This window comes from Vombatus ursinus, unplaced genomic scaffold (assembly GCF_900497805.2).
Source record: "Vombatus ursinus unplaced genomic scaffold, bare-nosed wombat genome assembly UNPS02014825.1, whole genome shotgun sequence".
Lineage (NCBI taxonomy): Eukaryota > Metazoa > Chordata > Mammalia > Diprotodontia > Vombatidae > Vombatus > Vombatus ursinus.
The window spans coordinates 4,787,309-4,801,249 of record NW_020954603.1 but is presented as its reverse complement, the minus strand read 5'-3'; the positions used below and the strand labels follow the sequence as shown (position 1 = coordinate 4,801,249).

Here is a 13,941-nt window from a genome sequence, read left to right as displayed (position 1 = left end):
ATTTCCTATTATCATATGATTAAAAAGATGTTGATGTCCTCCTCTTTTTTTTTTTTAAGGTTGTTGTGGCTTGTTTTGTTCTTGTTTTTGGATTTCAATCACGATGGCAAATAACCCATCATGATTAATTAATATTAAAGGACCTTTTATGTTAATATTAAACACCTCATGTGAAATGATCCATTTTCCTTATTATTCTTATCACTGTATTTTTAATAACTAAAATATTATTGTATTAGCTGGTCATTGGCTTTTACATATATTTTTTGCAAGGAGGATTTTGAAACAGTAGTCAGGCTAGAACTAGAAACACTATCATGTTAGCTGTGGTTTCTGGTTCATACTCTTCAATTCACATTACTTTCATTACCTTCCTTGGGCTGTTGGGAGGCAAACATTCTATTTTGTTTTGTTTTTTTACACAAAGTTTTTTTTAAATTTTTTCTTACTTTTCCTCTTTCACATTATTTTATGTGGCTCATTATAATCTAGCATATCTCACAATTCAGTAGTTACAAAGTACCACAGTATTTATAAGTAATGTCTTCAATGCTACCATATCATTTTTGCAAAAGCTCACAAATTATTATTGTTGTTGTTATTATTATTATTTTGCTTATCAAATCTTGAAGATTAACTTGAAGATAGCTAGTGAGCCCCTTTCAATCTATTTTACTGAAAAGGCCAAGGGAAAAGTTTAGTAAATTGAAAAACATTAGCTTCTGGCAGCAAATATGGTGGGCTTCCAGTAAAAATGGTTTCCTCACTTTCCTTAGAGTTTCCAATTGGGAAAGGGAGAAAAAACTGTTATCTAAGAGTTTATTATACCTATATGCACACATCAGTGGACCATTTAGAACAGCTTACACTACTTGGGAAAATCTATAAAACAGCATATCCAGCTAAGACAATTGAAGTCCATAAAATCAGTTTAAGTTAAAGAATCTGGCAAAGTGAGGCAAATACTTTGTAAACCTTAAAGTGCTTTAGAAATGGGAATCATTGTTATCTATTATTTAATCTTCTTTTACTTGGATCAGAAAGGAAAATGAACTTGTGTATGGGGAAAACAGTTTCTGTCACTATAGTAAAAACCATAATTTGGCAGCTCAAAAGAAATGTTGAATTAAATTGGTAAAATTCTAAAATATATGTAATATACACACATACATATACATAATTCTTTTCTTGCTCTTTGCTTGGATTTACCAAGGGAGAGGTTTTTTTAATGACATGAAAGAGCACTAAATAGTGCTATTTTGTCTTTTGTTGCACATCAATTACATGCTTTTTAGACTGAAGGGATACATAGGAGCTTTTGGATCTAGTGAGAGGAACTAACAATGAAAAAAATGATCATCTGAAATATAATTCTAATAAGGAAGATATATTACAGCAGATGTTCAACTTCAGAGGGAATGATTTGCTTTTTTTAAAAAAAAATATATTTATGTTGCTTTGGCTTTTATGACATTTTCTTCTTTTCACATTTCTCTATAGATCTTAACAAATTAATTTTCTATTAGTCTTGTAAGGCAAAAATTATGTCATATCCTGATTTGAGAAGTTAATAAATAGCAAATTACTTTGCCAAAGGCCAGAGATGAAATTTATTCTTCTTACAACCATGTCTAACCTTTTAGCATGTATTATGTTCTTAAATATTTCAGGAAATTTTTGTATAATTTATATTAAACATAATAATTTGTGAGTTGCTATACTATAGAGTTCACAGTGATTTTTTTCCCTCATATAATTTTTATGAAAATAAGACCAGGCACTATGTGCTTCCCTCCACTCCACATAGGCCCACTATAGAATTTAAATAAAAGTGACAATAACTACCTTTTTCCATAAATAAATTTGCCTTTAAAATCAGAGTAATGTTAATACATCATGGAAATTGATGTCTGTAGGGTCAAGAATTTTTTAAAAAGCTGAAAAACATGCTTCCTTTAGGTATTTTGCTTGTTCATTACTTACAGTGTGGAGACAAAAAAATAAAGAATTGTGATGACTCACATTAATCAGTAATTTATAGTTATGTAGAGAGAAAGGGAAGCAAAAAATAATTGTAGTATAGGAGATGAAACAATGTGCTATAAAAATTTATAATTTTATTTTAAATATATTAAATAACTGTATTTGTATTTTAAAAAGGAGATAATTTTCTTTGTGTCTTCGGCAACATTTTATACTGTCAGCTATTATCTTTTATTTACAATTCAGATACCATAGTATACTGTATTGTTTACTTGAGTATTGATAAGGAGGATTGCGCTATTGTTAATCATTAAGAAGTTACAGCTGCTTAATTTAATCATTTGTTCCCATGTGATAATATTTTTGCTCTACTTGAGGTGATTTCATTGCATCTTGAATCAGCAGAAAACCACAATATATTTATTCATTTTAAGGTTATTTCTTGTAGGCATGTCTGAGGCTTGCCTTCCAACCTGTTTAGTGTTATGACAAAAATAGAAATGCATATTTTTTTTTTAAATGTTTCAAATAGTCCTTTTGGGTGGTTTGGTTTGAAGTGGCTGAGTGGGGCAGTGAAGGCATTCGCAAAGATGCTGCTCGGGGAACCGGGGCCCTTTTTAACAGAAGTGCCTTAAGGGAAGGACCACAGCCCATGAACTGGGCCCAAGTGGCTCTTGAAGCAGTTTGAGTCTGTCGCTCAGGGAGATACTATTACAGTCTACACAGAAATTAGCCAAATGATGGGCTAATTCTTGCTGCACACTCGTGTGAACTCCTTGGGCCGCTCCGAGGCCCCTTTCCCAGGGAGTGCCTAAGCTTAGACTCTGGCCAGTCCCAGTTGTCAGCCTGCTTCTTCGGGGGAGGGGAGGAGGGCGTGTTTTATTGTAGGCTAGATGCAGAACTTGGTTCAACATCTAAATTAAAATTTAAGTCTTGAAAAAGCTTGGCCTCATCACTATGCTTACACACCCGAAGACAGATTACTGAAATGACAGAGAAGTCAGAGTGCTTGCTACGGCTCTGAGGGGCAAAGGAGGCTGTCTGTCCCCTAAGGTTTCTCTTCCAAGTCCCTTGGGTGTTGATGGAACACTGAGGAGAGAAAGGGCAGACTTTGCTCACCATCTGGCCTCCCCAGATCTATCCAGGAGAGTGGAATATATTTTTCAAATGCCAACGTGTTAAGTGTTACGGGGGTTGGGGGGATTAGCAGCATTTTAGTTAACTTTGTCAATGACATGCCTTTAAAATCCCGGCTGATAATTTCTCCTCTGAAGCAATTTGACCAACAGTGCTAACGGAGTAGAGAAATGAAGTTGGAATAAGGACTGGCGGCTTGTTACTTCCTCCCCCAAAGAACTGATATTTTTGGCTGACAGTGGGTTTTTAGGAGGTGGGGGCGGGCGAAGGCGCGCGGGGGGGGGGGGGGTACTGTCTATGGAGCTGTTGCCCTGGCCTGTCCTAAAACTCTTGCTCCAGTGAGGTGGAGGGGAAAAGAGAAGGACCTAAGTGGATGTAAAGTACCAGGAGGGCCGAGGTGGCTTTGCTGACTCTCTCGTCCCTCTCTCTCTCTTTGCCCGCAATCTGTCTGTCCCTCTGCACTTCTCAGAAGCCATTTTACAGACTGCTCCTCTGCGAGCTCCGCTTGGGCTTTCGCAGGTGCCGAGCCGGCTGTGGGGGCGGCGGCGGCCACCGCGGTTCTCTCTTGCCCCGGAGACAGGGACGAGACTGCTGACCAGAGGCTGGGAAGATGAGGGGAGCCCAGAAGCCCCCAGACCCCGCTCCCCGGCACCTGAGGCTCGCAGCCTGGCCTGAGAAGTCTGCCCCGCCTGGAACTCAGAGCAGGTCCAACTCCGGGGTCAGCGTGCCTGCCGCTGGGGGAATGTGGAAGACCCACTCTCCATTTTGGGGGTCTTTTCAGACAGAAAGCACCACTACTACCACCACCCAAAGCACTGACAGATTCCACCCCCCCACCCCCATCCCCAGCCTCTGGCTCTAAGTTCCACGGATGCTCGGGGACTGGCCTCTTCAGTTTGATTCAACCAACATTTATTAAGCGCCTACGATTTGTCACGCGCAGTTCATGTGTACTCTTAGGACCGTGCATATGCTTAACCTAGGCAGTAGGGGTGGGAAATGAGTCCTGTAGCCTGGTGCGGGACAGTCCTGCCCAGGTGCCTTCTAACAGTTGCCTTTCCTCGATCGCTGCTTGGTTTTCTCGGCCGGTCGGTCCCTGGAGTTCTCGGGGACCGAGGGCACCGAGCCGCTCCCTGGGGCTCGGCTCCGCACCGCGCTCTGCTCCCTGCTACTGACCTTCTCCCCAGAACTCCCTCCCCCCTCCTATGGGCCAGCTCACCTCGATGGGGACCCGGGACAAGCCCGCCCTCCTGGCCCCCTCCTACCCCCGCCCCGTCGCCTCTCTCGCTTCTCCCACGCTGCCCTCCAGCCTCCTCCAGCCCGGAGGCCCAAGGTCACAGTCACGATCCTGCTGGATCGCCGCCGGGCCGAACCCCTTCCCTTGACTGCCCCCCCCATCCAGAGAACAAGGAGCTTGGTCTGGCGGGAGGGGGAGTTGGGGGGAGGTGGGGAGATGCCGGCCCCTGAAAGCCGGTCCCCGGGCGCCTGGCGGCCGCAGCCAGGAAACGCCTGCCCCGCTCTCGCCGCTCCCCCCTCCCCCCGCCCCCCGCAGGCCCCGCACAGACTCACTGCGAGGGCGCCTCCAAGGTTACCGGGGGGTTGGGGGGGAGAGGCTTCGGTCACTCAGTCCCGCCGCCGCTGCCGCTGCTGGTGCTGGGGGATGAGACTGAGGGAGATTGGGGGTCCGAGTCGGGGGCAGAAAAGCAGAAGTCCCCGCGAAAAGGCGGCTCTCTCCAAAGGGCGGCGGGCTAAAAGGAGCCCCGAGACTGGGAACAGGGGAGGCCAAGCTGGGAAGGAGGGAAGGAGGGAGCGAGCCGGGGGTGGAGGAAAAGGGGAGGAAGCCGCGGTCTCCCCCATCCCTGCCTCCTCCCGCTAGCCCAAGGCGCCCAAAGAGCCGGGGTCAGGCGAGGTCCCCGCAGGGGGGCCGAGGGGGGGGGTGGGGGCGGGGGCAGAGGCAGCGCTTGTTGCCCCCCCCCCCTCAGCCCCACGACCCGCGGGAGCCAGGCGGAGGGGATGGGGTGGGGGTGGGGGGAGACGAGCCTAGCAGGCAGCCCAGCCTTCGGAGGAAACTGAGTAAATTAAAGGAGCTGTTATTTCAGGCGCGGAAATTTAAAAATATTTGGACAGGAAGAGAAAAGAAAAGAAACCGTAGCAAGGAGGAGGAGGAGGAGAGAAAAAAAAACAACCCTACTATAGCTAACGGTTTTGAAAGTCCTCCACACCCCCTCTTCTCCTCCTCTCCTCCAACCCCCACCCCCAGCAACGCAGGCTGCCTCTCTTCACCCGGGGGGGGGGGGGGCGGAATTGGGGGGGGGGGAGGCCGAGAGCCTGGGGGGGGAGAGAAGGAGCTTCGGGCTCCCACTTCTACCCTGCCTAAGCCCGGGCCTAGAAACGATCCCCAAGAAGGAAACTCTGAGGACCTAGGTTCAAATCCTGCCTTTGCTACTTGATTTGCCATTTACTAGCTATTTGACCTCAGGGCTATTCCTTCTTTCCTCTGGGCCTCAGTTTCCTCCCCTATAAAGGGAGGAAGGGTTTGGTTAGATTATCTCCAAGGTTCCTTACAGCTCCAAGCCTATATCTTTAACCGACGGCTTCGAAGAAAGATCAAGGGCCGGTCTAGGCTCTGATTTAGGGCGAGAGCTCATCTCTCTGGGTTTTCCCAAGGGAGTGTGCCCCTTCCCCTTTCTAGCCTGAGAATTATTCTGACCTAGAACAAGGGCTCCTCATGCTTCCTCCCTGGCCCCAGCTCTCTCCGTTCCTGGTCGCCCTCCTTCCATTCCGGGCAGCAAAGCAAGCTGTGGTTGCGGCTGATTATCCTCATTCAGCTCGGTGGTCAGTCTTGTGGTGGGTAATTTCTACCTGGGCTCAAAGATGAGGAAACCTCTCTGTGCTAGGAGAGGGCAGAACCGACCTAGCTTCTTCCTGCTTCTTCCCCAGCAGGTTTATTTCGAACCGCATCGGGGAAATGGACAAGATCCCAAAGCTCATTCCTTCCTTCCCCCAGGACTCATTCCCTGCGGCTTTGTACTTCTCCACCTCCTACGTCGAATCTCCTCAGGAAACGAGGTGCACAGGAGGTGACACCTGGGAACTGAAGCGAACTTGTCCATGGGGCTTTGACCACCCTGGCCCAGGTGGTTAAACGTAGCTGCTGTCTCCCACCACGCAGCGCACGCACCCTTCGGTCCATTGCAGGGGCTAGAACTGCTCTTGTGCTTATTCCAGACATATTCTGGCACTGGGGGGATCTGAAGCAGAGAAGCCTTGTCCTTGGCTTCCTACATAACTTTTCTCCGGAGCCCTTCATCTATCTCACCCCCAGTCCCGGGTTATCATCCCCAGCCCCGGCCTCTGCCAGAGATCCAGCTGGCCCTCAGGCGCTCCAGGCTGTCCCCTCCCTTCCAGTTCCATCCTGCAGCTCCGGGCAGTGGAGAGCAGCTGGATTCCCGCCCACCCTGCTCCCTCGGTACGATGTTCAGTCTTTCTTACACGTTGCAGTATTTTCACGGGCCCGAATAATGCATCTTATCGGGTCTTCTGAACGATCGAATCATGGCTTCTCTTACTTCCTACAGAAGACCACACTAGTCATTTCTAAAATACTGAGATGAGCAAAGTGATTTCCGTACAAAGCAACAGAGTAATGCAGCGATTTCAAATGTCAACCTCAGGCTGTTGAAGAAAAACAATTCCCTTCACAATCCCCCCACCCTTCTAAACATTGAGTTCCCACCACCTGAATTCAAACCAATGGCATGAGGACTCTTTGCTGGGCCTAGCTGAAGCTTGGAAAATTTGCCTGGGAGTCATATTTTGGATCTTTAAAGGGGGGGGGGAGGGAATTGGGGAGGAGGCAATTTTGCAGTGTGAAAAACCTAACTGTTGGACGGGGGAAAATCCAGAAAAATCAATTAAACTCTACTTTAAATTGAGAATGGTCCTTCATTACTAGATGATTACCTACTGTAGGAAAGTCTTAGTTTGAATCCTTAACCATTTTCTTTACCTTGGAAAATAAGCGGCCTCATTCAAGTGCCATCAATTTACTCAGATAGAAATAGTCCAAGGGAGTGTGATTTGTATTCTGGATATCTGTTCTTAAGAGCGAAGGCCAATGGTGCTTTGGCCCTATAAACTTATGATCCAATTCCAGTTCTGTGTTGGTCTGTTCCTTTGAGGTGTGTGTGTGTGTGTGTGTGTGTGTGTGTATAGAGTGTAAGTCACTATTAGTTTAGTTTAATTTGGTGGAGTGTTAGAAGTGACCTACTTTGACTTGGCTAAGCATATAGAGAGTCGGATGGAGCTGATTGCTTTGCTTTAAGACAGTGCCTTGGGTTGCTGGGTCAGAATGATTAAAAGCTTTCTCCTTGTGATTTTTACACTCATGGATAATCAGTGACTCAGACCTATTTGCCTGCTCTCAGCTCCAACTGTATTCAGGAAGCCATCTAGCAGAATGGTGCCTGTGCTTTATTGAAGCTTAACATATTTTTCAGGGGACAGGGAAGGTGAATTTCATTCCACTGGAGGATGGAGGGGAATTTCCCGAAGACCATCCTTCTGCTTAGGTGAATGCTCCTGCTAGAAGCCGGACAATTTGTGTCCAATAATGACGAGCTTCACAGACAACCCTTCTGAACTGCAGGGAGAGTGAGAAGAAGCCAAACACTCTGGCCAGTTGCATAGGTTTATTTCGTAAAGAAAAGTAACCCTAGTTATTGGCCAGATTCTTTATTTAGCACAGCTCCCCGCACACAAAAAGTGCTTAATAAATGCTTGTTGCCTTGCCTTTTACGAAAACAAAACAGAAACCTCAACATGGAGAGTGACATTTATAGAGTTCCCTCCATTTACAATTGCAATTCAGAGAATAATTTCGAAAATGGTTTAATATGTAGCTGAACTTCCTGCTAGAAGGCAACATCTGGACACATGTATTCGATGCTTATCCAACATTTTGAGGTTTGCTGAAACTGAGGACCAACCAGGGCTGGCCTCTTTCTTAGTGGACATGCAGTGCAGACTTTGGAAACCAAACTCCTTGAAATCCATTTCATTCTGAGAAGTGATTTTTAAAGTGAAGAAAGTCTGAAGAGCAGACTGCCTGTAAAAAGACTGCAGGGGTTTTCTATAGCTACACTATATCTTTTTATCACTTCTTTGTATCAGAGACTGGTTCTCGACCCCATAGCAATTAATTCTGGCTTGAAGAGAATCCCAGAAAAAATATCACAAACTTATGGGAAACAGTTTGGGGGGATTCTCCACCGGGAACGGTGGCCATCCACCACGTTCTTTTTTGGGAGAAGGAGGGGGTTAAAGAGAAAGGAAGTCCTCAACTGAACATAGAATAGAGAGGTGGAAAGAGACATAAACTGCATTTGGGTCTAGAAGAAACCTGGGCTCGAGGATTCTCACTTTGCTTCCACCTGTCTTCTGGTTAAGTCACTTCCCCTCTCGGGGCTTCACTTTCTGCTTCTGTAAAAGGAGAATGAAAGTGTACACGACCATCCAACTCAGAAACCCCTTACAGCTCTAAGCCCTATGTGTAATAGACCACTGGACACTTCCATGGGCCTTAGTTTCCTCAACTGTAAAATGAGAGGGTTGCACATAGATGATTTATAAAGTCCTTGCCAGTTCTAGGGCCTGTGATGTTATTTGAACAGAATCCACCCAATAAACTCTCACACACTTTGAATAAAGCCTTCCTGGGTACAATCATAGCAGAGAGGAGAGGAAAGTGGGAATGGAGGAAGAAATCACTGAAAACATTTGTCCCATTTTAAAAGAGTTTTAATTAGGCAAAAGAAGCATCAGGATATAGATAGACTCTTTGAAAACGAAGTTGCAAAGTAGTGGGGGGAATAGGCAAGGGGATCAGAGGGGTTAGGGAGGTGAGGGCTGAGGTGGGTTGAGGCTGGAAATTGAGGAAGAAGGAAACTCTATATTCCGGAGGAGACCAAAGCAGTTTTGCAAGCAGATATTAGGTCTCTGGGGGTGGGTGGGGGTGGGGTGGGGAGGGAGGTGTTTGCAGGCGAATTGGAAGCCTTTTTAAATATATTCATAAATCTTTCGTAAGAATCCCACCTCCGTAGTTTGAGGCTTTGACTATTTGCTTAAAAGGCAGTGGGAGAGCGCAGTAATCCCCGGCACGCACGCAAACAGTCAGACTGGGCAGCAGAACACGGAGGGAAGGTGCGGCGCCGGAGCAGTAGCCGGCCTAGCCTTGGGACTTCTAGGGCGGCTCGGCTGCGGCGGCTGGGGCCGAAGTGGCGGGCGCCGGGCCGCCCGGGAGCGGGGCCGCGTCGTCGGGCCTGCCGGCCTCCAGAAGTCGTACCACGGCGTCCCGGCGGTAGAGGCGGGCCACGTCGCAAGCGGTGTCTCCCTGGTGGTTCCGGTGGTCCACTCTGCAGGCAGTGTGTCGGAGCAGGAACTCCACGACGGGCAGGTGGCCCTCGCGGGCCGCCAGGTGCAGCGGCAGGTTGCCCTCGCTATCCTCCACGTTCACGTCGGCCTGGAACTCCAGCAGAGTCTGTAAGGTGTCCAGAAAGCCGGCCCGGGCAGCATCGTGCAGGACCGCGAAGCCCGTGCGGTCCTTCAGGTCCGGATTGGCACCGCGCAGTAGAAGCCTCCGCGCGATCTCCGGGTTTCCGAGCTTCATCACCTGGGAACAACAGAAAGACAGGCGGTGGGCTCCTTCAAGGTTCTCGCCGAGCCATCAGTCGGGCTGGGCTCTCTTACTTTACCCAAGGTGGTGGCATTAGGTGATCAGTACTATTAATTGTTACTGAGAATACGGATTAGGACAATAAAGTGGTCATTATGGTTGCAGGGATGTGAGGGGTGGAAGGGTTGAACAGAGGGGAAATTGAGCATGCGGAAAGTACTGCCAGGGGAAGGGAGAAAAATCGAAGATGCTGGATTCCCCTAGGCACCAAGGATTTTGCACCCCTAAATCCTACCGTCCCAGATTTGCGCTTTGCTATTTCCTAGCTGGGGGACTTCCCATTTCTTAGCCTGTTTCCTCATCCGCAAAATGGACAGAATCATACTTGAATCATCCTACAGGGCTGTTGTGGGCCAAATGCTTCATAAATCTTCAAATGCCGTTGAAATGGAAGTTATTGTGATTATTATTATTTTGAAAACTCCTACAATTGAGTGACTGATAGAAGATCTTAAACAGGCTGCAAATACAATAGCAAATTTATCACAGTTAAAATCTTTGCAGCCTGAGCCAGGGACCAACAGTTAGCTGAATAATTTCAAGGAGAAATTATTTAATGATTTTTAGGGAGGTGAATAAAAATACACTCATGGAACCTAGTGTTAAAAACAGGATCACTGAGAAATTCTTCACCAGAGGATGGCTAAGGCCCCTTCCAGCTCTCAATCCAGAATACTTAAGAATTGTGTAATTTCCATTTCATTAAGCTTACGAAATGAAAGAGATTGTGGGACTGATTATTGTAAATAAAGAATGTCAATCTTTATTCTTGTTCAAGCTGAAAAAATGACATCTGGTGATACACAAAAGGGGTGACATTTTCTGGGCCCCAGGAGTAAAAACAGCCATTTGGGTGACTTCCTTAAACAACAAAATAAGTGCTCACAGTATTAGGTTTCATTCCATCACCCAATATTAGAATATATTGGGATTGGGTTTTTTTTTTTTAATCCAGAATGATCTAATTTTCTTAACATCTAATTTCCAAAATAAAATCAAAGCTCAGAGGACAAGCAGTTTTGATTTCTTTTTCCATTTTATATCGACCAATCACTTTACAGTGAGTAAAGAGATGCATCTTATACTTAGAAACCTCCATTCCCAAAGAAAGTGTAAATGATGGTTGAGACATTCACTAATTTAGGAGGCTTCCTCCCTTTCGATTATATATACCAACTAAATCAAACCAAACTAAAACAGAGTTCGTGTGTGTTTGTGTTTGAGAGGAAACTACAGGCTGTCTGACCAATGTTCTTTTAAATAATACAAATACAAACATTCACTACTGGTCATTTTTACAAAGTGCTGCTTGTTTTACAAAGTTCTAACTGACCACTTGAGTTTCAAATGGGTGATTTGGAAAGAAAAGATGAGATTACTGTCTACTTTGAGTCCCTATGTGCCTTGAACTATTGTTTTCCCTTCTTATATAATCACTTAGTGGCCCTTCCCCTGCTTTGCTTTAGTTCTAATAGTCCAAGCAGCTAGGAATAGCTATTGTCAATTACTTCTAATGTTTTTCATCAAAATTAAGGCTCAGTAATTAGCATTTGTCCACAAATGGTTTGATTTGCAAATTTCCACAGACATATGCTAGGTATCTATTGTTGTGTATGAACCTCCTTCACTGTGCTAAGAAGGCCTACATCCAGTGGCCCTCATTAGTAGTGTTCTAAAGTCACATCATGTTGGATTGCATCATACAAAATACAAAATATAGATTCTTGGTTCTGGAAAATAGAGTCTCTCACTGATAAGCCAGAAAATGTCAACATGTGAAAAATCTTTATTACATTCAGGTAGACAAGTAAGTATTGCATTTCTATTTATAATCTGTTGGAAAACACCCCCGAAATTGATCTCCTTCTGAAAAGGAGCATTGCTTTGATTAGTAATAATCCCTAATTAACTAATGGTGGTAAAATATATTAAAGATGCAAAATGTTAAGTCTGTGCTTACTGAAGACAGTCGGCCATTAACCTTTTCCTTAACCACAACACTGTTGCCTGTTTTAGACCTTCTTCAGGAGGCAAAGATTAAAATCGGGCACAAGGCTATTGATTTTTTTTAAAAATAAGTTCTCTGAAATAACATTTTGAGTCATAAAACCTGACCTAACACCTTCTGGTGATCACGAGGTTATTTGAAGTTTGATTCAGTGTTCAGAAGAGAAGGCATGAGGAGACACAGACACCTTAGAGCTTTGAAGAGTAAATCTGCAACTCAGGCCTTGCCATTAATATCCCAATTTGGAGATCAAGATTCAGAAGGGGAAAAAAAGTTACTGCAATTAAATTAAGTTAATGTAATTGTGGAAGGAAATTTTCCATCTCCCCATAGCAAATAATAGTAATATTGGAAAGTGCTGAGAGAAAGTTCTCTCAAATTATATCACCACTCACCGTTTCAAGATTATACATACTGAAAATAAATTTACATTCTCTTCTTTCATGATTTTTTGTTTTGGGGGAGAGTAGGTGTGTGTCATTAAATCAGTCAGGATTAAGCTTCAATAAGTGGGTATTAGTATACTGATTAGTATATGTAATGTAAACAACATTGTATGCTTATATAAAAACTGACCCCAAAATAAGTCCCTGGCATATTTAACAGTAAAATTCTCCCTGTATTTCTGTAAAAAACCCAGGGTTTGGGTAGTCTTTTTTTTTTTTTTAATGTAATTCAAGCGCCCCTTTCCCTTCTGGGTTTTCTATAATATTTAGATTTTCAACAGAAATCCTTTTAATCTATTCAGCGTGTGACATTTTGGTGATCCTACCTTTCTGTGGAGCAAAGTTAGAAGAAAAAAATCAGGACAATCGTATCTCTTTTCCCTCAATCTCTCTGAAATCACAAACAGGAAAGATTTTTCGTGTCCATGCATAAGCTCAGTGAAAACTAAATATTTTTTGCAAGGTCCTGGATCCCGATTTTCAGCTTAAAAGAGAACAAGGACTCCATCTGCCAACAGCTATCTCCTGTCACTTAAAATCCTAATTTCTGTGTCTGAAAGCAAACACTCCAAACCCCCAAAAGACTAGGGCTCAAGTGTAGCATTTCGTAACATAGATTGTTAGAACACCAGGAGACTATTTTAGAAAACGCTTATGCCTTTTGTCTCTTTTCATCCACATCGTGATATTGTTCAGGGAAGTGGAGGCGTAAAACTCCACACCCCCATTCTATCAGGTACAATAAATAGTTGGCACTCGGGCGCATTTCGGCTGTTGTCTGTAAATTTAAGGAACGGGCGGGCGCTCAGCCTCTAGCCGAGCCGCAAAGTCGCCTTTCCCCCCGGGTTGCCTTGTGAATGGGCGGGTGGCAGGCAGCTCGGCGGCGGCGGCGGCGGCGATTGCAGCCGCGTTAACTGTGAAATGGACATCGCGCCCCAGGGCTGGGAGCTGGGGGCCGGGGCTGCTGGGCGGGAGACGAAGCCCTCGCAGCTCCCCAAAGGGCAATCTCCTGGAAGGCAGGAGTAGAGAAAGTGGACCTGGGAGGCAGTTATCGGGGCAAAACAGCCCAAATCACTCATAGCAGTGTGTTGACTTCAGATAATCATCATTGAGACGTGTTTACAGATCTGCTTCGAGCAACCTCAGCGCTGGAAGGACTGCTGGGGAGCACCCCCCGACCCTGGCCCCCAGAAGCCCCTCAAAAACGAGGCGAGACCTGCCACCTCCCTGAGATCGACTAGGTCATTGGCTTTGGCGATTTTATTCCAAGTACGTCATTGGGGGGAGTTGGATCGACTTAAAGTTGAGATCTAAAATATGGCAACCGGCTCCGTCTCAAAAAAGAGTGGGATTGGGGACCCCGGCCAGCTCCTTGGCTGTCGCTCCCCCAGCCCGGTTCCCGGAGGGACGCAGCCTCGGGGACCTGTTTCCCCCACCTCTCGGGATACCAACCTGCAGCGCCGTCCTTCCAAATCCATTTTCTGCATTGGCGCTCACATTATTTTGCAACAAATTAGTGAGTTGCTCTAGGTCGCCCCTGGCAGCTGCGGACGCCAGCTCGTTCCCCAAAGGCTCGGCCATTCTTTAGGGTCCTGACGATCGGGAAAAGATGAGTTAGTCGGGTCCCCCCCCCC

At 45.7% G+C, this 13,941-nt stretch overlaps 1 protein-coding gene and 1 long non-coding RNA gene across 3 annotated transcripts in view; both read right to left on the bottom strand.

Annotated features, from left to right (window-relative positions):
* Positions 1-5,020, bottom strand: part of LOC114024924 — a 34,950-nt gene extending 29,930 nt beyond the window's left edge. The window contains exon 1 of one of the 2 annotated variants that reach the window (XR_003566968.1): positions 4,690-5,020. This is a non-coding gene — a long non-coding RNA (uncharacterized LOC114024924). The remainder of the gene's footprint in view (positions 1-4,689) is intronic. The other variant, XR_003566969.1, reaches the window with a different exon arrangement.
* A 2,818-nt stretch (positions 5,021-7,838) lies between these two features.
* On the bottom strand, positions 7,839-13,935 carry CDKN2C (cyclin dependent kinase inhibitor 2C). Its single transcript, XM_027837938.1, has 2 exons — positions 13,760-13,935; positions 7,839-9,790 (listed from the first exon to the last, which is right to left on the bottom strand). The coding sequence occupies exons 1-2, from the start codon at positions 13,886-13,888 to the stop codon at positions 9,362-9,364; spliced, it is 558 nt and encodes a 185-aa protein (XP_027693739.1). The 5' UTR covers positions 13,889-13,935; the 3' UTR covers positions 7,839-9,361.
* Positions 13,936-13,941: the final 6 nt, after the last annotated feature.

Bases quoted from the DNA above. Each gene is read 5' to 3' on its own strand.
- CDKN2C (XM_027837938.1), bottom strand. From the start codon at position 13,888: ATGGCCGAGCCTTTGGGGAACGAGCTGGCGTCCGCAGCTGCCAGGGGC. The intron at 9,791-13,759 runs GTTGGTATCCCG...TGTTGTTCCCAG, and splicing joins TTGGAAGGACGGCGCTGCAG to GTGATGAAGCTCGGAAACCC.